At 38.3% G+C, this 25,092-nt stretch overlaps 3 protein-coding genes across 6 annotated transcripts in view; 2 read left to right on the forward strand and 1 right to left on the reverse strand.

Moving 5' to 3' along the window:
- Positions 1 to 713: 713 nt before the first annotated feature.
- Positions 714 to 9,389, forward strand: LOC120784471 (C-type lectin domain family 12 member B-like). Of its 4 annotated transcripts, XM_040118319.1 has the most exons (8): positions 714 to 924; positions 1,014 to 1,103; positions 1,683 to 1,748; positions 2,287 to 2,382; positions 3,673 to 3,879; positions 5,230 to 5,384; positions 5,671 to 5,789; positions 6,829 to 9,389. In XM_040118319.1, exons 2-8 carry the CDS (start codon positions 1,043 to 1,045, stop codon positions 6,983 to 6,985), a joined length of 861 nt encoding a protein of 286 aa, XP_039974253.1. In that variant the 5' UTR covers positions 714 to 924; positions 1,014 to 1,042; the 3' UTR covers positions 6,986 to 9,389. The 4 variants fall into 4 exon arrangements, with proteins under 4 accessions (XP_039974253.1, XP_039974252.1, XP_039974254.1 ...); XM_040118318.1 differs by having other exon boundaries at positions 714 to 1,103; XM_040118320.1 differs by having other exon boundaries at positions 714 to 1,103; positions 2,290 to 2,382.
- An 86-nt stretch (positions 9,390 to 9,475) lies between these two features.
- Positions 9,476 to 15,870, reverse strand: gpatch4 (G patch domain containing 4). The gene is made up of 8 exons (XM_040118316.1): positions 15,700 to 15,870; positions 13,473 to 13,551; positions 13,309 to 13,382; positions 13,079 to 13,171; positions 12,444 to 12,560; positions 11,920 to 12,035; positions 11,326 to 11,376; positions 9,476 to 11,179 (listed from the first exon to the last, which is right to left on the reverse strand). The coding sequence occupies exons 2-8, from the start codon at positions 13,549 to 13,551 to the stop codon at positions 10,369 to 10,371; spliced, it is 1,341 nt and encodes a 446-aa protein (XP_039974250.1). The 5' UTR covers positions 15,700 to 15,870; the 3' UTR covers positions 9,476 to 10,368.
- An 8,317-nt stretch (positions 15,871 to 24,187) lies between these two features.
- Positions 24,188 to 25,092, forward strand: part of pear1 (platelet endothelial aggregation receptor 1) — a 46,918-nt gene continuing 46,013 nt past the window's right edge. Inside the window, exon 1 of the mRNA XM_040118850.1 lies at positions 24,188 to 24,349. The gene's annotated coding sequence lies outside the window, so the exon portion shown is untranslated. The remainder of the gene's footprint in view (positions 24,350 to 25,092) is intronic.

Raw genomic sequence — 25,092 nt, forward strand, 5'->3', positions numbered from 1 at the left:
AAGGTCGGGTCCTCTACCCGAGGCCTGGGAGTTTGAGGGGTTCTGAGCAGTATCTTAGCTGTTCCTAGGACTGCGCTCTTCTGTACAGAGACCTAACATGTTGTACCAGGAATCTGCTGGAGCCACTCTCCCAGTTTGTGGGTCACAGCCCCCAGTGCTCCAATTACCACTGGCACCACTGTTGCTTTTACTCCCCGCATCTTTTCTAGCTCCTCCTTCAGCCCTTGGTATTTGTCGATCTTCTCGTGTTCCTTCTTCTTGATGTTGTTGTCGCTTGGGATCGCTACGTCTAGTTACACAAGAGTTACACAAGAAGACCCAATCCAACACTGAACTGATCCATCCAAAAGGTACAGTATGTGTCTGTGTAGCCAAAGACTCTATTAAAAACACAGCAGTGAGCCACAAACCACTGGCCTGGGTAACATGTTCCTTGATTATTACGAACACGGGCACAGGGGTTTATTATGAGCCAGCCACCGCATACACTCTCCTGGTGCTCTAAATACTCACAAGAGCACCAAATGCGTATTAATCTGCGGCTGAAAACAATCCTCAAACAAATGCACTATCTATTCAAAAAAACAAACAAAACTAAACTAAATAAACAAAAAACAAAAAAACCCCCAAAAATACAGCTTGCACAAAAATATACCATATGCCGAACCTTATTTTATCACGTCGTGATAAATGTGAGTTAATCCCCCAGAAATAAACGTGGTTTAAAGGTTAACATGGTAGACAGGTTAACATATTGAGGTCAGTATCATATCACACATCTTCTGTATTCACTGACCACAAAGCGACACTGTCGCTCGAGCATCACTGTCTGACATTGTCTAGAAAAAACTGTATCATAATGCAAACAGAGAAGCTGCCATTTTTACAGAGCTGAGGGAAGAGGAAACTCTTGTTCTCCATGAGGTATTGTTTTGCTGGTAAAGCTTCAGTCACACTTTTCACGCATCAGCAAGAGTTTCCTTTTCAACCTGCCCTCATTCTCTGCACTGAAGCAAGTACAGTGATGTGTGACTTCTAAGGGATGGAGGAAGAACTCAATTATGCTACCGTGGTTTTCAAAAATGGTGGTGGAACTCCAAAAGGTAAGTGACTCCTGCTTCTTTAAGAATAAAACAGAAATAAAACATTTTTTTAATTGGCATTGTATGAAAAAAACGTGACCATTAAAATCAAACTGAAATTAAAAATGAATTTTTTTAATCTTGCTTGTTAAATTTCCATGCCATGGATTTTAAACTTAAAGTACCATAGCCATACTGAAAAAAGGGCTGCTTACAGTTTATTCCTGGATGGGCTTGGAAAGTGCTATGAATTGCTGCTGCTGGAACTGGAACATCTGCTAGCTCAATTTCTCGCCTTCTATTTGCATACCCCTACATCACAGCGCACTTTCTACTCTTTCTACTTCTCTAACCGGTTTGGTGTGTCCCTTTACATACAGATTTTCACTGATTATAGAGTCCTGATAGTTTCACTCAGAGAATGAGAGAACACAAGAGAAACACACTTCTCTTTTTTGGAAAAAGGACTGACATCGATAAGCAGAAGCCTCTTCTTGCTTCAACAGTCCCACATAATGTAATGTCATTGTGACATTGTGAAGACACATCCCTAATAACTGTCTCTTATCATTTCTCGATCTTCTTTTCATTGTCAACCAGAGAAAAATGAAGACTTCACAATTTATTCTACAGTAAAGACTAAAGGGTCTGCTACTACTGTACCAAGTAAGTTATAAAATCTTTTGATTGTCATATTTTCAGTTAAGCTGTACAACACTATAAAACATACAATATGCTTTACTTATGGAAAAAAGTATAAATTCACACATCACCTATTATTACATTACTATTTCAGGAGTATTTCTCAAAAAAAAAAGTTGTTAGAATGTGCTTCACAAAGGAGAAAATAAAACCAAATAAAGCAAAATTTGCTTTATTTGGAGGCTTTTCCACATCAAACTTGAACGTTGGTTGTTCTGGCACTAAGACTTTTCCCAGATATTACTCCTTAAGCTAATAAAAAACACAAAAAATTCCTTCCTGATTATAGAAGCGATAGAAGTAACAGTACTGTGTCAGAATGTACACACTGGTCATGTGTAATTAGGTCACAGTTGTTCACTTTAGTCGTCTCATCCCAGAAGAAAAACCTACCATTCAGTGAAAAACAATAAAAAATTACTAAAAAAAAAAAAAAAAAAAAAAAAAAAATCCATGCAACCATAATAATGTTGATAATGAATAAGAGTTTTCTCATTACAAGCAGATGGTGAAGCAGCTGCACACTCTCAGCACCTTCGTCTGTTGGCAGTGTGTTTGGGGATAATTTGTGTCCTCCTGGTGGGGAGCCTCATCTACAGTGAGTTTGATTTCAATGGACCAAATTTTAATGAAAAGTTAAAGCAGCGGACGTCACATTTAGACCAACCAAGTCAGCCTGGGATGCCTTCCACCAAAAGATAAAAATAAAAAAAAAAGGAAGAGATCTGTTCTCATGAATGTGAGCTTTGTCTGAGCTGAGTTTTGATTTGTAATGTTGACTTGATTACTTTTTGGTTTTGGTTTTTGGTTGGTTTGATCGATTTTATGACACAATTTGCCATTAAAAGACCATGCAGTGTGATTTAGTCTCCTCACTACAAACCATGTACAGACTCTTAGGATACATTATTTCTAACCATTTTCTAAAGCATACTATAAGTTTTTATATGGATTTCTCAGCTGTCATTGGTCTCAGGAAATTTTAGTATGCTATTAAAATCATCTTGCAGAGACTTGAGAGTTGCCTAAGACAGATAATCAATCACTCACAGTGATAATCGATCACCTCTTTGTTTCATATCGTATGGTAATGTAGCAGTGAGCAGAAACATCTTCAAAAGCTCTACCTGCTATTATGTTTAAGGACAATTTGACAATAGAGGAACTGAGGGTTGGTTGCTAAAAAGAAGCCTTTTTAAAGCAAGAACCTAAGGGTCCGGTTATGCTCGAACAGAACTAGGTCGGAAATCAAATTTGTTGATAATCTTTACAAAACATCGTACTGGAAGGTGGAGTGAAAGGCCAGCCGTGATAAAGAGAGGCCAGAGATGCAATATCGTTATAATATAGGGTTATTGTCGCACATATCCGTACAGGGTCTCCTGGAAGACATTCATAGTGTTGCACTCTGTGGCCCACATGAAAAGCGACTGAAACAGCTGTGCCAAGAATAAAAAAAACAAAAGAGCTGAAGAGAGAAGTTCAAACTCTGGCTCCTTTCTTAGCTCCGCGCAGCTCACCAGTCGTAGCACGAAGAGGTGTGAATGTCAGCTGGTTGGTCTGGGAAAGTTACAGAAATGCTCACACACAGCCCTCCCTACTCCAGTGTAGGGAAGTTGTTAGGGGAGGGGGTTCTGAAGCTATTCAACCATCCGACAAGCATTTCTGAAGGGCCATACTGCCGGCTTGACAGGCATCTTTATTGACAATATGTTATTCTTTTCACAAAATACACATTTATGTTCATTTTTTTACAACATTCTCTAACTGGTGGATGCAATGCTGTTCACAAGCCGAATTTCAATAATGAACTAATGATTCTCAAATGCATCTACTGACTGATTGACTGACTGACTGATGCTTTCTCTTTCTCACCGTCGCCATACAGTCGGTGTGGTAATGAGTGAACAGAAAGCGAAATTCACAGCCAATCTCAGCAACCTCACAGCAGAAAATCAGCAGCTGGTCATGAAGAACAGCAACTTAGAGAGTAAGACAGAGGAGCTGAGCAGAGACAGAGATGATCTCAACTGGACGCTCACAGTCATCCTGAAATTCAACAGCTTTCCAGTAGATAAGTACTGCCCTCAGAAACGTGAGTACTATACTATGATGACCACGCAGTATGTCTAGCTCTTAACTCACAAATATAAGCTTATGTATAGATACGTATGTTTTAACATACGTGCAGGATTTTTATTCTGTGAAAAAAGAAACTGTGAAAATGGTAATTGACAACAAATTCAATGATAGGGATTAGAAATTAGGAAAAGATGAGATACCATAAACAAGAGATGAACCAAAGGCTTTGTAAAAAATTAATTAGTACAGTAACAAGAAAAACTGAACCCGACAGAAATGTAGGTTAGCTGTCAAAATAACAAGCTACATTGTCCGCATGAAGTCCGCATAGGCAACACAACACAGTAATTAATCTAGTAAACACATAGAGACCACAAGGGTAAGTGTAAAAAGAGAAAATAGTGCGTAAACAGTTAGCCCAACAGAAAATAAGGTTATTAAAAAATGTTTTATTAGCAACACATTAGCCTTGGGCAGCTAATAAACCTCGCTAGCTTAGATTGCATTAAACTTATAGCAGCAAAAACTAAATTCTACTAAAAACAATCACAAAACAACTATAACAAAAGAGTACCCACAGATAATGCTCCAACAAGGGCATTCGAGAAGTAGATAAACAGTGTCAGTCAGTATTTGTTTGGTCAGTGATCTGACGAAATGGTGGATGGAACGATGTCAGTTAAACTCTAACTGCCACTGAACTCGGCCAGTCGCAGTTGCCGTAGCAACAGAATGTTCAACTGCAGCCAACTGCTGGTGTCAGTTTGCCGCATGAGGAGAGTCAGGTTCATCGGTAGCTTCATATTACCGTCACATTAATTGTGACGTCTTACTGTAAACAAATCGGAACACGATCTAAGCAGCTGGTAGCCACTATCTCAGTCTAGGACTTTGTTTCTAAACAAGACCACCCTGACGAGTTTAAAGCCACGCTGGAGCCTCCGGGTAGCCCGAGCCAACGCCAAAAACCACAGCATTTATAGCCTAGGCTAACCTGCGAAACCCGAATTAGTAAGGCACAGCAGTGCTTTGAGCTAAATGCTAATGTTTACCATGCTCAAATATCACATATAATTAAGTATAAATGTTGGTAGGCATTGCCCAAGCTTCTAAAATTCATTTGTTTATTTCTGGTAGTGATATTAATGTCTCAACCATAAATTGGTAATGTTTTATTGCTGTTCAAATGCAGTGCTTGTTATATGCATTGGTATACTGGATGTAGAAGAAGCTGTCATTGGGATCTTAAACTTTTTTTTTTTTTTTTACTATATTTGTGTATGTATAAAACTTCTTTACATTTAGTGCCTAAAATAACATTCTGAAATCTTGTTCCAATTCTCTTTTTATTTCATGAATATAGAGTGTCAGCCGTGTCAGAGAGGCTGGATTCTGTTCCAGGAAAAGTGCTATCTGTTTTACATGGAATACAGGTATTGGAAGACATGGCGAGAAAGCCAAATTTATTGCCAAAGCAGAGCTGCAGATCTGGTTGTTATTGATAGTCTACAGGAACAGGTGAGCTCTACCGCCATAATGCCACTTTAGCTCAAAGAGTTTTTAAATGTGTTTCAATTCAGATTTAGAGATTACATGGCAACCAAAGTGCTGAGTACCTAAGAACCCAAAATAGCTATTCATGTTACAACGTTAGCTTAACAAAATGCAATGGGAATACGTTTGTATTTGTTTTCAAATTCTGGAAATTAAACGTGAGAGGTAGTGTTTTTGTTCGTTCGGAATCAATGCCTAGAAGTGTGAAAGAGTACATGTTTTTGATGATCTGCCATGGTATGCCTTACAGGAATTCATCAGTAATCACATTGAGTACTATTACGACAAGTATCATGGATACTGGTTCGGATTACATCAGACTGCCGACAAAACCTGGCTCTGGGTTAATGGACATAATGAAACCCTAGGGTAAGAAAACCTTAGTGAACATTTGAATTTACTCGTCTCCGCTTCATGAGCATCTGGCAGGTTTCACTTGACAACAATCTTAAGATGAACCCGGTTCTGTTAGCTCTGCAACAAGGCTGCTTATAGAAAACTTAAAGTTAAGTAAAGACAGAGAGCGGAGGGGAAAGCCTGAGAGGTTATGAGAGGATCAACATCTGGAGTTGTTTTTGTGCCTTAAAACGGTCTCTTCAGCTCAATTCAAGAGTCCCAGTAAAAGTGTCCAAAGAGAATTCTGCCTTTGATATTTTAGGAAATATGCCTATTTGCTTTCTTTGAGAGTTGAATTAAGAGTTGAGACGATCAAAACCACTCTCATGTTTGTGTGGACACCAGTGGTACTTAAGTACAGTGCTTGTGAGTACTTTACTTTGAAGGCGTTTTGAATTTGATACTTCACGTAAGAGTATTTTTACATTCTGGTATTACTACTTTTACCTAAGTACAGGACCTGGGTACTTCTTCCGCCACTGTATTTAGCTGTGCAGCTGCTGCTTTTAGTCAGTAGTATAAAACCGCAGTTTCTCTCTCAGCCAGCGAGAGAGGACTGCCTGGTCACTAATAATGACTGAATTATCTTTTGAGATCGAAGCTTTCAGTCTCAAGCTTTAGGCCAACATGGATGAATAAACTTCATCTGCTGAGGAAGATTGTGAGATTCAACCGACAGCTCCAAAACAGCTAATTGGACCTACGAGTGAGATTATATATGTGAACTGCTGCTTTCCAGTGTGGAGAATGGAATTAACTGGAAGTCACAAATGAAATAAACTAGTTAACGTCAGATCATGCACCTCTAGATATCTGACTACCTGTATGAATGCAAATCTTCATAGACCTCATGTGATCTGGTTTTTCACAATTTTTTCTCATTATTTATATTTATTCATTATCCTGTCTTGTTTATTTTTTTTTAAATTGATCACACTTAATTTGTCCTTATTTATTATCTGTAGTAAAAAATATTATTGAAGGTACTGATATCCATGTTCTGTGTTTGGAGGTACTGGACCGCGCAGGCAGCCATTCAACTTGGTGAAGCTGGTCCATGTGCACTGATGATCCCCGAGAGGAATCCTACAGCAAGCTGGAACACAGCAAGATGCAAGATGCTGAACAGATTCATCTGTGAGAGTGAAGTCCTGATAAGGTCCAATTAGTTAGCATTACCTTTGTTTTCTCGGTGCGTTCTGGCTCTATATGCTACAAACTTAATTTCAAAAACCGTTTCAGCAGTTTCCGAAGACGAGAAACACATATAAAACAATAGAACAATAATGTTCCTCAGATAAGGTAAGGATGTTTTAGTATGTAAGTGTTCATCATTTTGCGTACCTATAAAATTGTTTTAAAATGTTGTGTATTGTGTTAGCTATTGTGTCAGATGTTTTTATGGACAGATATCTAGTTTGACTGAAGATGTGCAAAGTGTAAACTCAAGAAATGATGGCCAATGCCTGTAAACGCCCTGATGTTTGACAGGGGATTAGGATTCACCATACTTACGAAACTGATTTGCTGCAACGGGGTTTGGGGATTTGGATCATCTGTTAAATTTAATTATATTTGAGTTAAGGCAATTAGATATCAATGACCTTTACTGAGAGGATACTTTACACTAAACCCAACTATCACTGTTAATTCAATGTAATCACTGACCCAGCATTTGTTCTTTAGGATGATCCATTTTCAAAACCCTTAAAGGTCTTCTACACCAACATCTAAACCGAAAAATTTTCAAACTGTTGCAACATACTTTGGTTCCTGTGGCCGACATGCCGCATGTGATGTATTATGCACAGTGTCAGCTATCGTAAATTTCTGGTGTTACATAATGACAGATGTGTCAAGCTGTATTGTGCAAAATTGTTGTTAGTCCGCTTGGAGAATTTTTAAGATCATTGACATTTTAATTTCCCCTTTTCGTGCTCATATATGACATCATTAGTAGTTCCTTACTGCTTGCTCTGTCATCTGTGTCGTATCATTGTACAACTTTCTAATATATATTTTTTCAAACAAAAGGTCATGGAATGATGTGTTTCTTAGTCTCTCTCTGGATATGAGCCTTATGATATTCATAGTCCTGAAGTATCACAGTCTGTGTTGCCAATGAGCTAAAAACTAGGAATGGAACAGGTGAATTCACATTCAGCACGTTGCATGCATTTAATACGTCATTCGAGTCAAATCTGCGTCAAGATGTTGAAACAAACTGTTGGCACACAACCGTGTGTCCTTCCCGTCACAATCTTCATGATTTCTCGGACCCTACGATGTAGGTGATCTCCGAGTGGCCGCAGTGTTTCAGGCTGCGGAAAGCTCAAAGTTATTATTTGTGGAAAAAAAGACAGAAAGGAGAAAACTGGGAAAAGGATCGGAGGTAATCTCCTACACTATATTTTGAACGTGGAGCTACAGAACAGAAAATTAACTTGAATTTTCAAGGGTATAAGAGTTGGATTATTTACTGGTCGAACAACTAAGGGGCAGAGTTACAAATATCAGCTTCACATTCATACGTCGATACTGTCCTACTAAGAATATTTTTGGTAGCATTTTGAATAATGGTGTTCGTCGTCAACAAACTGTCAGGAGTCAAATTGTACTGTAGATGTCTAACACTAACACTTTCTTTCTTTTAAACAATATTCATTCAGGGAAGTTCCAATTGACTATTCGATTCATCCCCGAAACACATTCAATAAAATAAGCTTATTGAGTATCAAAAAAAAATTAATAAATAATCACATAATATCCATTATATTATCTTTATTTTTGGTTAAGAATTTCAGTTATTATTTAACCCCCTCCGACACGGACAATAAGAAACATGAAAGCTGTTTTTAACCCCAGCATTAATAAATCTGGCCTTTTGTCTGGCATGGAAATGGGATTCAGTATGTTAAGGATATTTATATGGATGGGATTTTTTGTATCGTTTGAATAAGCAATAAAATATAAATGACCGCAAACTCACTTCTTTTGATATTAACAAGAGTGTACTTTAATTTAAAAAAAGCAAACCCAGCCACATAAGCCCCAAAATATTCCCATTAAGATCATTTAAGACAGAAACTAAGGATGCGATCTCCCAGATTTACAGATCCACGTATGAGTTGAACTCTCAGTTTACAGATATTTTTAAAGCACAGTGGGAGACTTGGAATGCGATCCTAAAGTACATAATTTATAATATATCTAGTAGTGGACAGTGACTCAAGAAATTGAAGATTGTACATTGTGTTCAATTAACAAAAGCCAAATTATCCAAAAATAAATATTGTCTCCCACTGCTCTGATCCACATGCCTGGTCGTACCCTGGTCTGCATAGTCTCATGGGGTTCAGTCTATAATAGCTCTGTGTGATGCTTACTACATACAAATGAAACCAAATCCTTTAACAAGCATTTTCAGAGTAAAACGAGAGAATGCTGCCTGGTCTATGAATATTCAAAACACTATTGGCGTTACCGCCGTTAGCCCCTCGTCTTATCCTAATTGACTGGAATTAAGTGGTCGAAAAATGTCATTTTTACATGGTCACAGGGATAAAAAAAAAAAAAAAACTGAAGTATGTACATGAACTTAAGGTCAATCAGTATCAATATTATTTCTATGTGTATGGTTAATTTGTTTCCTTTTTTAAAAAAATGTGTTATTCCTTTTGTACGTTTTATTTCTTTTCTATATGCTGAGATGTTTTATTATACATAACTTGGAAATTTTCATACAGGGAATAATAGAAATATGAAATTTGTAAATTTGAAAGAATCAGACAGGTGCAGTTAGATGTGTCATCATTCATTTGCATATAAAATTCAGAACTTCTTGTAATAGTTTATCCTTTCAATAAAAATACAGCACATCTGGCAGCTCCTTCACAGAGGAGTTGTTCATGGTGCAGAAAATAAACCGAATTCCTTACATTTCATTAAAAAGTCATATTTCCCATAAAGTGGTCTACACCGGCAACTTGCTTTTAATTGGCTCCATGTCCCAACCTACACACATCAACATTTACTTGATTTCTAGTTTCCGTTTAGAAAAGCTGGGTTTGGGCTTCCCTGTGTGACTCAGCTGAGAGGGCTGACTCGTCATAACAATGATTTACAGCATAAAACTAAAATCAATTGACTAATTCAGTTGCGCACATATCATGTTGTATACAACCATCAATCTTGAAAAGCCTGCATCATCAATAAATAACCAGACTGACCTGATTTTCAGTCACTTGTAAATCTGCAGCAGGCTATTATGAATACAAAAGCTCGCAAACAATACTGAAAAATCTATTGAGGTTTTACAATAGGCAGAAGAGGCACAACTGCAGGATGTCGTCATGTTGTTACTGATCTGAATTACTAATTAACGGTGTTGTCCAATCAGTGGGAAACACCGAATTGTATTAGCAGCCAGGTCAACCACAGCCTCCATATAGTCCATGTTTAGCACATAACTCACCAGAACTGATTTAAGGTAATGCTAAGTTCCTCAATCTGAGATAAATCTGCTGATAAACGTCCAGAGCCTTAAAAAAACCTACTCTTTCGACTTCTTTTTTTTCTTCTTTTTAGGAAGTGGCTCCTCATTTACTCTGTCATCTATAAACGTTTTGTCCTTTTTACATTTTTTCCTTTTCTGCTTTACTGTTGATTCTTCCTCCAGAACTTTTGCTTCCTCCAATAAAACTACAGCTTTTCTCTTCTTGGTTTTTGGAGCACTGTCCTGGACCAGCTCTGACTGGTTGGATTCTGTATCATTACTCTCCGCTTCCTCACTGTGCTGTTTGGAGGATTTCTTCTTCTTCTTCTTCACTCTAGTGTTGGCATGCAGCTCAGCTGTCTCCTCCAGACTCTTGCTCTCAGCTACAGGTGAAGGCACTCTTTCTACTTCATCCTGCTCTGAATTGTTTTTGTTCTTTTTACGTTTCTTCTTTGTTTTGTGAGAATGGTCCGCTTCACTGTTTTCTACACACATCACATCCTCCACGTTGGAAACTGAGTCAGTTATCTCCTCAGCTTCATCATCAGCTTTCATTTTCTTTTTCTTCTTTTTGGGTTTAACATCGGTTTCAGGACTTTCAGACACTTCATTACCATTTAGCTCATTGATGCTCCCAGTGGATCTCTTCTTCTTCTTCTTCATCTTTTTGCTCTGAGTTTCGTCAACCGTCTCCTCTTGCCTCTCAGACTTGTGGTCAGCTGGCTTGGAGGTCGGTGGAGCTGGCCCAACAAGAACCGGTGAGGCACTCGGTGGTTGGCTCTTCTTGCCATATTTAGCCATGAACTCAGCCTCCTGCTGCTCCAGCCTCGCTAACTTGGCGCTCATGGTCAAGCCATGTCTGGCTCCTCTAAAGAACACAAGCAGCAGAGAAAATCCGGTCGGGTTGAAATATTTCACAATTCTCTGTTTTTTACTGAAAACAAGGTTTTGGGGAATCCTTATCATTTCAAGTTGGGTTTATCCCTCAAATTTTGTAGAGTTTTATCGACTTACTTGTGAGCCGTGCGTCCTCCACAAGCCTTCATTAGATCTGTGTCAGAAAGCCTGTTGGTATCAATTAATAACTTAAATTTGATGGCACCATTCAAAGCTTGAATCACAAAGTGATTAGAAAGAAATGACAGTAGGCAGGGTAAGAAATCAAGAATTGCTCTGTAGCCATTGTCATGTTGACCATGCATTAGACAGGCTCTAAGAAAACGGACAAAACTTCACTCACACCCTCCCCATTTAGCATATATAAGCAGTATATAAACACTTAATAACTGGTTTATAACACTATAATGTCGTTGTAAGCAGATACAAGTGTTTAATGATGTATTGCCAACAGTTGTAACTCCTCCTATTGGTAGCCATAAGTATAAACACTAGAATAAATGACAATATATTAAACCACAGCTGTAATAATATGAAATATAAGTTATAAGAAGTTATACTTGAAAAAACGCTGTAATAACCACCTAAAAATGACATTATTTATGCTTATAAGTACACTGAAGTGGGTTATAAACCATTCATCGTAGGGGGACTTAAAGTAAAGAGTTCCCAGAAAACACAGTTTTCATCTGTGTGAGGTGAAGGTCTTACTTGGTGGTGCTGGAGAGATCCAGTCTCTGGTCCTCCTCCTCGTCTGAGCTGCTGCTGTCATCCGAGTTGGAAGACTTTGTCTCGGGCTGCTCCTGACCAGAGAGCAGTGTGGCTGACTAACAGAGAAGCATGCACAAAAAAAGCAAACACTGTCAAGGGAAACACTGGAATAGGATTTGTACTTTTTGAAACTCTGCCCAGTTAATGAGCTGCAGGCTTTAAAAGTTCACAAGCACTGGTTCACAAACCAACACTATTGCATGAAGCCTGTCAGTGTCATGCTGTGTATCAACATAAATGGTGGAAGGAGAAGACTTCATGCAAAATGTAGGCCCCAAGGATAGCAGACCAAAACAAAGTTTCTGTTTGTTGGTATAAATGTCTTTCAGGTCAGTTATACAGTCAATCCATTCAAGTGAATGGGAAAGTAGTCTCAGACTTTTGGACCCCACTGTATGTACTGTAGTGGGTGGGTAAATATCCAATAAGCTTTTATCCTAATACATAAGAAACAGGCAGATTACCTTGACGAAGCATCCGTAGAGTTTGGCTTTAGCCAGCGTGGCCTTCCGTGGCTTTTTATTGGAGATCGTGCCATCTTCTTCATCTTCCTCCACCGTCTTCTTCAGCTTAATACCGTTCTGGATCGCACAGAAAAACCAGAAAATACTTGACGTCCTCTTTAAGACTAGACGAGCTGATTCCACTCATTCACAAGAAAGGAGGAACTAAACAGTGTAATCAGTGAGTGATTTTTCTGGGAAAAGTCTGTATTTAAAAAGCTATTTTAGTCCAAACACACTACATAGTGATTTTTAAACGGTACCTTTAGTTCGGAGTTTAAAGGACCTAAACCCAGCTTTCATTAACACTTCAAAGTTGTTTCTTCGACACATCAAGCTGCTCCTAGAAATATTCTCACACTGACTCGACAAAGTAGCTAAATACAGCTACATTCACAAGTGGGGTTCTTTCATTCTGAAATAAGTCACCCTTTTACCACAGATAAAGATGTACACAACACAAATTAATAACCTTTTAAACATGGCAAGACCGCGTCACTACCTTTAGATACAATTTCCAGTCCACTGATCATGTTGTTTAGAGTGCAGGCGATTGTGTTTGAGTGTGTGTTCAGATATGTGAGCATAAGACCTACTTGATCAGACTCAACCTGCAGATTGGAAGAGGCCTTATTGAAGACATGATCCCACCAATGGAAGGTGAACTGCTCGCCCTCCTTATGGCCAACCTAGAGAAGAGCAACATGTGAATCTGCACACGACAACTTTCCAGTTGGGACCAAACCAGAGATAGATGCGGTACCTAAACAGTTATGGCTGGGTACCATTAATCCTTAAGTACCTTCATGTATCATTGCACACTCACCCCTCCTTTGTCACATTTCACTTTGACCTTGATAGCTTCTGATATGCCATTCTCTGCTCGCCCCAGTCCTTTACCTGAGGGCAGAGTGGACTCAGTAAGAAAGCTGTTCCTGCCATATTTGCGGTGGTTGGACTGTTGCACAAAACAGACCAAAAGTATCCTACCGTGTTCCCAGCCATGACGCAGGAGTTGCTGCTCTGCAAACTTCAAGCCACGACTTTTCTCTTGTACAACTTCTGCCATCTGTGCAAAGGACAGTTTGTGGAATGTTAGGCACAACCACAGAGTCCTGAAACTAAAACTAAACATGATTTATTTCCTGTTTTTTTTTTGTAGTGCAACACATGCAGTGATATCTTCCAATGTGTGGCATCCAAAACAGGTAGGAAACCAAGCGCTTGTATCTAAGAAAAGTGTTTAACTGGTAATATAATGACAGTAGCTATTGTAGTTATGGTACACAGTGACATCGTTCAGCTTTTGACTGATTTACACTGCACAGTACTGTAGTTTTCCTGTTTCTGTTAGGGAACTACGTGAAAGTTAAACACCTCTCACTTACTGTCAGGTAAACAAGCTATTTCACATTTTCACTGTGAAACCTTTGATCCGGAAAATCTTCCAGGTTAAGCTAATGTTACACTATAAAGTATCTTCAAAAACTGCTGCCAGACTTTGTGTAGAAAAGACCTACAACTGAAACAATTAGACTATTAACCCCTTTGTTGATCAAAGGAACATTAATCGACATCTACTCTGATAATGAATTATTTGTTTAAGGCCAAATATTCTCCAGTTTGTGCTTCTTAAATGTGAAGATTTGCTGCTGTTCTTATTCTGAATATCTGAAACTCTTTGGGTTTAGGACTCTCGGTCAGACAAAACAAGTAATTTGATGAGATCGTCTTGGGCCCTGAGAAGTTGTGATGGGCATTTTTTCACTATTTTCTTAAAATTTACTGGCGAAACAATTAATTGATTAATTAAGAACATAATTGGCAGATTAATCGATAATGAAAACAATCCCCGGTAAAGAACTTATGGGTCATGCATTTTAGAAACCCTTTTATAACACAGGAGGATTTACCCTTTTCCAGGCCTGATGTAAACCCTCTCATACCCCTGTATTTGGATTTTTTGAAGTGAAAAGAAGTAAATACAACCCCTGCAACAACCACTCATTAAAAATTAGCCTTTCTTCAATATTAATGCACTATTTTGCATTTGTTACAATTACTGTTTAATTTTTCCCCCAGGTTTTTTAAGTTCATTAAGTAAAAGTTTGGGCACCCGACTTAGTCAGTACTTAGTAACAACCCTCCTTTCAACAAGATATCACAGCTTGCAAACATTTTGGAGCAGCTCAGTCTTTCTATTCTTGATTTAGGAATTTCTCACCCACTCGTCCAGCAGATCAGTTCAAGTTTTGAGATACTTTCAGGCATTCTCGCAGGCACAGAACGTGTAAAATCTACCCAAATATTTTCATAAGCTTCAGCTTGTGTTTCTTGCGGTAGTTTATGCTGGGTTTTTAGGTTTGCTTTGGATCACTGTCCTGTTGTAGAAGCCAGCCTCTTTTCAGTTCCACTTTCTTGACTGACTGCAGGACATTTACATCCAGAATTTGACGATATTCAGCGTAGTCTATTCTTCCATCTATCTGCGCAGTATTTCCTGTGAAATTGGCTGCCACCGAAAATCCAAAAGCAGTATATTTCCATCCACAATGCTTAACAGCTGTCTAAGGGGAGGTGAGATACTAAGTACTGACTTAGGTCACACACCACAATTACACTTGAATTTTTTTTTAAAGTTTAATTTTTAATGTCTTTTAATGTCATTTTTAACATCTCTTTGTATTTACTTTTCAAGTGTCTATCTTTTTATCCTGCTGCTTAGTGTCTAACATACCTTCAGATGTAGTTTTACAAAGAACTGAACAAACACAACAAAAATCTGTGGTCACTATGCAGAGTTGTCTTTTCGCTAACATTAAAATAAAGACGCTGCTCAGCCTAAACCCTCATGTAAGCAGTCAAATCGAAGGCTTGTTTACAACTTCCCTGTAAACTGTTAAGTTACATGCGTCAGGCAAACTTTGATTTCTCCTGCATAGATCACATTTTTAACTCCCCTAATTTCTGCACTGTATTTAGTCAATTTCTTAACTGCAGCATACTCGATCTGTTCTTATGACTGTATAGTACTTTGTAAACTTGTTTTCGGAGATTTTAATAAAAGTATACCATATTAGTCTGTGATGTTGACGGGTAGCAGTTAGCTGCTTAGTATCAAAAGCCGAAACTGGAACCATTCACAAAAACAGTTCGCCTGCAGCAGCAGACTTTCGTTGGCTAACGCTAACACAACGGAAACCAAAACGCGATATACCTCTTGATGTCTTGTCGCATTAAAACTTCTTCACTAGAAACGCCAGGCTGTAAAAATACTCATTTAAACTCGGCGACAGTGGCTAGCCATGTGGTTTCAACAGAAAGCTGACATGACACCGGAAAGACGTCACTGTGGAGGCCTTCTTCTTCTCCGTATGTATTTCTGCAGCAGAGCAGACGCACGTAGCGAAGGGTACTGGTTCTCCCCATTAAAAATAATAATAAGCTATAAATCCAGTACTAAAATCGCCCTTGGAGCCTTTCATATAATATTCATCCCTTTCATTGTAATAATACACTACTATTTCTACTAATGTTGAATCTGAAAATAAGTGTTTTTGGTTGAATTTACATTTGACTCGGAGCCGCTAACGTTGTTTTCTGTTCAGATAATGAAAAATTCTCCTCACTACTTGATCGGTAGACATGGCCGGATTAACCTCCCAGGGGGGCCCCAGGGCAAAAACTTGTTGCCCTGACCCCCCACTATTCATTGCAGTTTCATTATTTCCCCAGGCCCCCAGAAACCGACCAGTACTCTAAAGCTAAAATGATTAACTGATTAGTCGATTGGCAGCAGATTAATTGGCAACAATTTTGATAATTAATTGACTTTTTTAAATTCCAAATATTCAATATATCAATGTAATATGAATATTTGCTAGTTATCTATCATAAGAAACTCAACAGCTATTTGAATATGTTAACTTGTGCTCCAGATAATAATGATGACTATTTTCTGACATTTTATACAGTGAACAATCATTTGATTATTAAACAAAATACAAAAATAACTCTCAGACGTACTTATAATAAAAATAATTGCTGGTTGGTTACAGATTTTCTGTGATGGAATAATGGAACCTTGCCCCAAGGTTTTCTGTGAGTTAAATACTTAACAAAAAAAAGAAAGAATTTGAGCAATTTCATAAAACACACCTTTAAAACAAATCATGCTCAATATAAACTAGAAAAAAATAAAACTAGATTTTGACATAGCATCCCTCTACAAGACCAGGGTCATGAGATGGAGGACCTGTCATAGGTGATATTCTAGTTCAATTGGTGAAAATTTCTAACAAATTTGCAATTAATCAAATTATGCAGATCCAAATGATATTGAGTACTTGGGTATTTTGGAGCCCCTGGGCTGCAACATAAACTAGAAAACAATCTAACAAGAAAAGGAAGAGAAAAGGAGCTGTTCACATTTGCTGCACTATTTTATTAATGGTTCTCAGTTACTCTTGTTTAACAAATGTCATATACTTTGTTTTAAGTGATTAGTGCTTGAATATATTTGTAAATAATTCACTTTCTTTCAACCCCTTAACATTGCTAGGTTTGGGGTTGGAAAAAATCATGTTATTCCACCCTGTCTCTCCGTATCTCATATATATATATATTCTTTATCAGCTTGTTTCAGCTCTTCATTGAGCAAAATGAAAATAATGAAAAATAATCACTCATGACTTCATGCTTTATACGTCTGCACCATTCCATCACATTGATATTCTAGATGTCTTGTGCATATTTTTCTACACACTTCCCGCAATTTCACCCTGACATATCTGATATCTTTGAAAATGTAAAGATCTCCGCTAGAAGTTAAAGTTCTGCAGGTTCGAACAATGTTTGGCTTCACGTTGCAAGTTTATATTGACTGTCCCAGTGGTGATCAGACGGTACAGTAGCCATAACACACCAATCTGCCAGTAGATGGCAGTATTCACACCAGCAAAATAAAATCTATATAAGTTGTTGTCTCAAAAGCATTGCAGGTGCAAATTTTAAAACTTCTTTGCAACAATATGTGTTCCTAAAATACAGCAACATGGAATAATAATTGTGAAATTGGGGAGTGTTACTGGTTTAGACCTGCAAGCAGAAGCAAAACTGATCTCGTTGCCGCAGTCTACTCTGATCAAAACATATTTCATGTATTATTCAATTAATGGTTTGCAGGATTCAGGATCTCCCTTTATAAGATTCCCGGTCAAAAGCCAGTTCACTGCCTCAGTTATTCTCAAGCTTGGCTGAAAAAAATTTCAATTTCTATTCTTACCAAATGTAGCGGTGCACAGAATGATGTCACACGGGCTCAATCTGGTGCTACACATTTAATGAAGAATTTTCTGCAAAATGCAAAAACATCACTTTATGTTGACAGTCACTACAGTGTTTTCTGCTTCCATCTTGTACACAAAGATTCTCGTTATCTCACTTACTCACAATAAACAATAACAAGATACCATAAAGGCACAGATTTAAAATAATACACCACCTCTCAAACTCTTGTAGAGGTCAATACGTCTCATCCATTTCCATACAAATAATCTTCGCTCAGCCTAACACCATATTTCTTCATAAACAATCATAAAAAATAATACTATCAGCCGACGGGGCTCCCTCACATGGGGGCTCATTGTACAGGCTACTGCCCTGCACTCAGACCACTATATATTGGTGGGTGTAAACCTCCCATTAGTTTAGCCCACATAGTAAAATCGTGGTGCGGAATACACCAGACACACAGGTGTGCGCCGTAACAGTTATGAAGAGACTGATTAGGGTCCATTTACTGAGGGTAGACCAGACCCTGGTGAGTTTCAAGAAGTTGCCACGGAGAACGGGACCTACATTCATTACGATGACCCTATTGACGGTAAGTTCTGGTTTTGCCCGGGGGCCTGACATTACGAGGGACATTTGGGCATAACATGATGACTGGAATCCCGTATTTAGGGATCCCAGACTGATGAGCGCTCTAACTTTTCACTCATGAACTTTAGGGATTTGAGCCACACCGTAAGGACATGCATGCGAGTCGCGATGATTTTCCCATGGGTGTTTGATACAACAGAAATTGCTTGGATATTGGCCCATCATTTTGCCTCCTCAGGAGCTGGTTTCAAGGCGGAGGAGCTGAAGGCATTGATTTCACACCCTAATGCTTGCATGGTAGCTCCATGCAGACTTCCTTTGCTGCAGCCCGACAGTCGTGTGTGGGACGGCCTTGTTACACTTTGCGAAAAGCTTGGCGGCTTCACCACACTTCCTAAATACGTAGTGGGAGATATAAACATCAATTACCAAAATGTTCTACTTCTTTTGGGTACATTGTTAGATGTCTTCTTACCCACAGAAATGATTTCCCCAACTGATCCAACCACTGTACACTTACAAATACTACAAGCGTACTGTCTTCATGCCTCCTGCAGCGTGCAAACCCAGGATAAGACACCCAAAGGTACATATCCCTACAATCATCAGCAAACTCCTGTATGATCCACAGCCCTTATTAGGGGTTGGCGAGGAAATCATTTTAGGCCACAGTAAAGCTAACTGAACATCTGGACTTTGAAGTATGGGCTATTTGGCAGCTTGTTTCATGCGCCTCAAATGCACTGGGTAGAATATCTGAAGCAAAATGAGCTCAATCATGCCTTGGATGTGCAAAAAAGAAGATCCTCTCACATGACCAGCAGGTAAGCAGTGGCTTCCTAACTGAACTCAAGATCTTGGATGTGAATTGAAAACTCTTGTGCCTGTCCTGGGAGTTACTAAGGCATACCCTCGTTCTTTTACTCCAACACACACCCACAAGCTGTGATCAACGTTGATACAAACGAACAATGAGACCATACAGATCGAAATGCAGGCATTATACATTATCATTATTAATTAAATATCAATTCTCCCTTTAAATATCTTACATTATTATCTTAATACAAATTATCTTATCATTTCAGTTATTGTCATATTTTGCCCATAACTATGAAACTAGTGGAGCCGAACACTTGATTGCAAATGCTAGCGGCATTTTTCCAAGATGATCAAAGAAAAGGTTTCAATATTAGCACTGATATTTGGGTGTAACCGATGGTTGCATTCAGAATTGTGCTCTTTTGATACCTTTTTTTGACATTACTGTACAAGTAAAAGTAACACTAACGTGATGGCACCTTCTCTTCGTGCACTCAGCATGGGACTGCTGGTCAGCCCGCTATGTCGCCCACAGGAAACAATTTTATTTCCTTCTGCTCTTGGTTTCCGTTCAGTGAGGATGTTTGATCCCTGTCCGTCCATGAGTGTTTACCTTTGCCAGCACTCGGCGGGGGGTGGCGGTGGGGGCTCTCTGTAATAATCTGTAATAACATTATTACAGATTTTTGCTGAATTATTACGATCAAACACCTTCAATATAGTGTAAACACATGCTCAAGCTTGTAAAATAAGACAAAGAGACAAAATATAAAGTTTCTAAAAATACTGTATAAAACAAATTGAAATCATCTCAGACTTTAATTTGCAGTGTTTGTGTTTAGAGTTAATGTTTACGTAGCAGATGAGGAACAATCCTCCTCCAAATAGCCAGTAATCAGCTGGATCCTTGGTGCACTTATAAAGAAGGATTTCATTTTTTACCATTCCTTTAAACAAGCTTAAACAAACTTTATCTAAACTGTACCGACATTTGCCATTATGAGACATTCTGGCCATTTGAACACAGAGTACTATCAACTTTGAGAGTGCTAGTTATTAAATGTTTACCAATTTAAACATGAACCTAATGCATGTCTTAGCACTCCCATCATATAACTCTGAATCACCAAAAGAAGGAAGAGATGGATTCGCAAAAATGGACACTTATCACATATGTATCATACTAAGCTAGACAGTTGTAGTTAAAATACTTTTTTTTTTAATTGCCAATTCGTACAACAAAATCGAACCAACCATCTAACAATTTTATTAACTGCAGCTGCATTTACACTGTTATGACATGTCTGAGGGACATTAGGGTCTTTCCCTCAGTGTTCTTCAAAGAATTTAATAAAGGATTGATGATTATGATTATATCTTTGAAAACAATATTTTCCCCTTTCAGTGTGCCAACTCAGAGGATGAAAGACAGAAGTAAAGGTTACTCAGTTTTTCTATCACCAGTTGGGGAAATGTCTTACAAATGTACTTTGATGAGATCATTAAAGTACCTAAGAAATCATACTTAATACTGCATATATTAATCACAATGTAAAGTTTAGAAATAGTTGTTAAAATTGACTAATATCGTGTCCTGTATACCGCAGCTGATATTCACTAGTGACTCGGAGCTCCTTACTTACTAGTGACTCCTGTTGGGTATCTGTTCTCCCCTGTAAATCTTGTTCCAATGCTTGATCTAAAAAATGTAAGCAAGCATCTTATCATTAGCAGTTATCAGTGTTGGAAAGGAGAATGTAAAAATGATAAGAAACAGGCAGCTACAAATACATACCAGGTTTGGCCCAAATATAACATCTCTCTAACATCTCTCCAAGAAAAGCACAAGCCGTATCATACAATTATGTGTAGTTAAAGAAAAAAATGTGTAACACAAACAAAAAAAAGTTTGGTTTTTTTTGCCCAAGGTCTTATTCTTATTGATGGATATGAAAAAGACTTGTCCAGATCATATTTTACTCACACAGCCAAATAGTTTTATCATCCATTGGTGTAATGTTAACTTGGTATTTTATCAAGTCCATTGTAATCCAGCTTTCAAATGTGCATGTTTTGAAGTTTAAAACAGCCGTAGTTATGTTTTTTTTTAAATTTTTTTTTTTTATACTCAGAATGCATATAACAGTGGCCATCGTATTGCAGAGCTACTCCCTGGAGCTCCCGGATAATTCTGTGGGAACGACCAGCCGACTTGAATTACAGCGCAACCCTATTGTGTTGCAAATTCTACAAAACAGCACCATGTTCATGGTGAGTTGAAAAACTACGTGCTGTTTTGTATTTGAAAGGAGAGGCGTGACACTTGTTTTCATTTGGACTCACTGTAAAGCTTTGTCAGGATGAATGGCTATGTCCTTAAACTCAAGAACAGCATAGATGCATGGTATATTGCCTGAAGGGTTTTAGCCAGACTGGTGCCTCTGTGCGGAGATTGCATGTTCTGCCTCTGTGTACACATGGGTTTCCTCCCACAAAAAGTAATTGTCAACGATTGGGAAAACAAACAAAATTAACACCTGCCCACAAACTGGCAATAATATGGCAACCGGTGTGCACGGTATCCACCCACTGTCTTAATGTCAACAAATGAAAAAAGGCTGACGATGAGTGAAATAGGTCCGGACGAAGTGACAGCTGAGCGGGAGACTTCTGCCCTTTTATAGAGTCCAAGGACTTTTTCCTGGTCCTCTCTGTCCAACAAGTGTACATGACAGTTTTTCTCGGTGACTTTATTCATTCAAAGCTCCCTTTTTTTTCTAATGCTGATTTCGTTTGAGCTTTAAATTGGTTGACAACATTAACACATACTAGCAACACACGGTAACATTAGCTGCTGCTACTACACTGAAATATGTGCTAATATCGCTAGCGCGCTAATGCGCTAATCAAGATTAGCATCTTTCTTTAACAAACTACATAAACTGTATTAAACACTCCAATTAACCGATTTTTATGTAAAAATTTAATAAACATTTCAAGTAATTTATTCATCTGTATTTGTTTACATATTTATTTTTCTAAAATGAAATATTTTTAGACTGGGCTACATAAATTGAGGACATGACCACAAAACATAACGCTATGTTAGATTGTTACAGAAAATAACATGGAAATTGTTTTCTTACCTGACATCGCCAATGTTTTTGCAGGATATAACCAAACTGATTTCGTCCTCTGTCTCCATATTCCAGTTTTTGTGTGTGTGTGTGTGTGTGTGTGTTCTTCGTGTGACATCCCACAACTCAAATTCACTCAAATTAAGAATTTGGCAGGGCAGGTGTAAAATAATCTAGGTACTATCCCAGCTAAGGGCCATTGCGAGTGGACGATTTAGCTACAGTGCGGATGACGTTATCCCCCCACCCTCCTGATTATCCTAGCAGCCACAAATAAACATGTTAGCAACCACCTGGACACAGCAATAAACAAATGGTGAACCCTTGGCAATTACGTAATGAACACCCTATCGCCTACATATGAAAACCCTAGTGAATACCTGTACTTTGAAGTGATGCCCTAATACACACTAGATGCTGCTCTAACGGACTTACAGCTTATCATTCGTGCTTCTACCACTTCCTGTCTGGGCTTATTGCAATGTGTTGTTTTCCTGACTTTGCCTTTACTCATTTTTCTTTTGTTACTCACTGTGGCATCACTGATTGGGTGTGTCCGCAGGCACAACATACCCGAAAGTTTCAACCTCGAGAGCTGTGCAGCTTTTTTACTCCTTAAAAAAAATATGCACCATGTTTTATGTATTGAAAAAAAGTTTGCTAAATTTGTGCCCACAGTTACAGAGTTTGAATGTAAAAGTACACGTAAATATTTGCCTTAAAATTAAACAGAAAAACGTTAAATTGTTAGTATGGACATAAACCTTTATATATAATTGGCTACATTTTAATTACACATCATTATTGTCCTTTTAAATACATTTGTATGTAATTTAAGAAAACAGAAAAATACTGTAAAAATTATATAGTAATTTTTCTGTAACAAAATGAGAAATGTAATTTGTCATTATTGGCATTATACTGAAAATAACAGTTGGGTTGTTAATTTACAGACAATGTCCTTAATTTTACAAATTTCTGTATACAATTAAAAAAAAACAGAAAACTTTAAACTTTGTAAAAATTTAGAAATTGTCAATAAAATTAGGAATTTTTAAATTTTCTTTACAGTGTATTGGTACAGAACAAACAAACAGGATATAACACGTTAATTAGTGAGTTTTAGAGGTGCTAGTAGGTGGATTTTGTTACCTGTTTCCCCCTGTTTCCGGTCTCTGTGCTAAGCTTGAGTTAAGTTAACCAGCTGCTGACTCTTTCTTCATATTTACAGTGCAGACGTGAGAGTGGTATCCATCTCCTCATCCAACTCTCGGCAGGAATGCGAATGTGCATATTTCTATGCACTACTCCTTTAAACTTGCTGTAGCTATTCATCATCCTAATGTTTTTGGTAACACTCTGACCTTTCCTGTAGCGGCACCTACAGGTCATAATTTGTATTTGATCATAAATATCAGAATCTAATGGTCATACCGCCATCAATCAATCCATCAATCTATCTATCTATCTATCTCTCTGTCTAGAGATGAAATGAGCCATAGTCATCCACCTGCAAGAGTCAGACAAAAGTTCGTCTGTTTTCTATCAGGTGTTATCCCACTGGACCATTTATCCTCTCAACAATCCTCAACACACACACACACACACACACACACACACACACACACACACACACACACACAGACACACTTTGACATCAAGGTCCAGAGGCTTGCTGAAGACAAAAACAACACTCAGTCTCCCCCCAGACCTCCCTAAACCTCCTCTCTGCGCCATTCCTCCACTTTTCTCTCCTCCTCCGCCAGTCCCCGCGCTGTCACAGTTTTTCCAGTTAACCCCCCCCCCCCGCTCCAGCACCCTCCCCCCGCTGGATGCGACTGCTCTCCCCTCTCTCTCTCTCTCTCCTTACACTCTTCGAAATGTTTATAACGCTTGAAGACTTTTCTAAGTGGGTGAGCCCTTAAAACAAACGCCGTTTTTTCTTCTCAATTTCGTCCATGGGAGTTGGTGTCTAACGGCAATATTAGAGCGACAAAGAAAATCCGGGAGTTCTTGGCCGGCAAGGTGAGTAAAATGTTGTCAGTGAGTTTAAAAGAAAAAAAAAAAAAAAACACAGAAAAAAAGGGTTTATGATTTGTTTGAAAGCGAAATATTTTTATGACACTTACCATGATACATGTGATGAGTTTGCAGAATCGACGGATAGATTTTCTATATGTTCATGCTCTCACGTACTGTATGGGAATGTGCTGTTATGGAAAATAACAGTAGGGCAGCATGTACCACAGTCCTTAAAATGCCGAGAGATGCGGCTTAGACCATTATCAACCAGCTACATAGGGACTTCAAGTGCAACTGCAGTCTTCCATTGTTCTTTTACCGTTACTTTTCTGAAATTTGTCTTCATTCGCGTTGGAATTCATTGGCCTAAAGTCTTTCGGAATGTCTTTTGACGTGAATGTCCCTAAAAAAAAAAAAAAAAAAAAAAAAGGGGTAAAGGCTCTCTAGGAGGACAACGCCAATTTTACATAAGTCGGTACCTCGTACATGTGCAGTTGTGGACAGTGGTGGACGAAGTGCTTCTGTACATTTACTTTAGCGATGGTAGAGGAATTATTCAGATCCTATACTTATGTGAAACTACAGCAAAGTCAAATATATTTCCATTACAAGTAAAAGTCCAATAGTCAAAACTTTACCTAAATACAGCGGTGTAAAGTAACTGGCTACTCATGTACAAATTGAGGTACTTAACTTTACTTTTTCCATTTTTATACTACTTTACAATCACTACATTTCAGAATATA

Source organism: Xiphias gladius, chromosome 22 (assembly GCF_016859285.1).
Source record: "Xiphias gladius isolate SHS-SW01 ecotype Sanya breed wild chromosome 22, ASM1685928v1, whole genome shotgun sequence".
NCBI classification, from domain to species: domain Eukaryota; kingdom Metazoa; phylum Chordata; class Actinopteri; order Istiophoriformes; family Xiphiidae; genus Xiphias; species Xiphias gladius.

What these genes read in the sequence shown, in the direction of transcription:
- gpatch4 (XM_040118316.1), bottom strand. Translation starts at nt 13,551, where the DNA reads ATGGCAGAAGTTGTACAAGAGAAAAGTCGTGGCTTGAAGTTTGCAGAG. An exon ending in GCGTCATGGCTGGGAACACG is followed by an intron (nt 13,383 to 13,472) that starts GTAGGATACTTT and finishes CTCTGCCCTCAG; the next exon opens with GTAAAGGACTGGGGCGAGCA. An exon ending in GGAGGACGCACGGCTCACAA is followed by an intron (nt 11,180 to 11,325) that starts GTAAGTCGATAA and finishes TGTGTTCTTTAG; the next exon opens with AGGAGCCAGACATGGCTTGA.
- LOC120784471 (XM_040118318.1), top strand. Translation starts at nt 1,043, where the DNA reads ATGGAGGAAGAACTCAATTATGCTACCGTGGTTTTCAAAAATGGTGGT. An exon ending in TGGTGGTGGAACTCCAAAAG is followed by an intron (nt 1,104 to 1,682) that starts GTAAGTGACTCC and finishes ATTGTCAACCAG; the next exon opens with AGAAAAATGAAGACTTCACA. An exon ending in TTGATAGTCTACAGGAACAG is followed by an intron (nt 5,385 to 5,670) that starts GTGAGCTCTACC and finishes TATGCCTTACAG; the next exon opens with GAATTCATCAGTAATCACAT.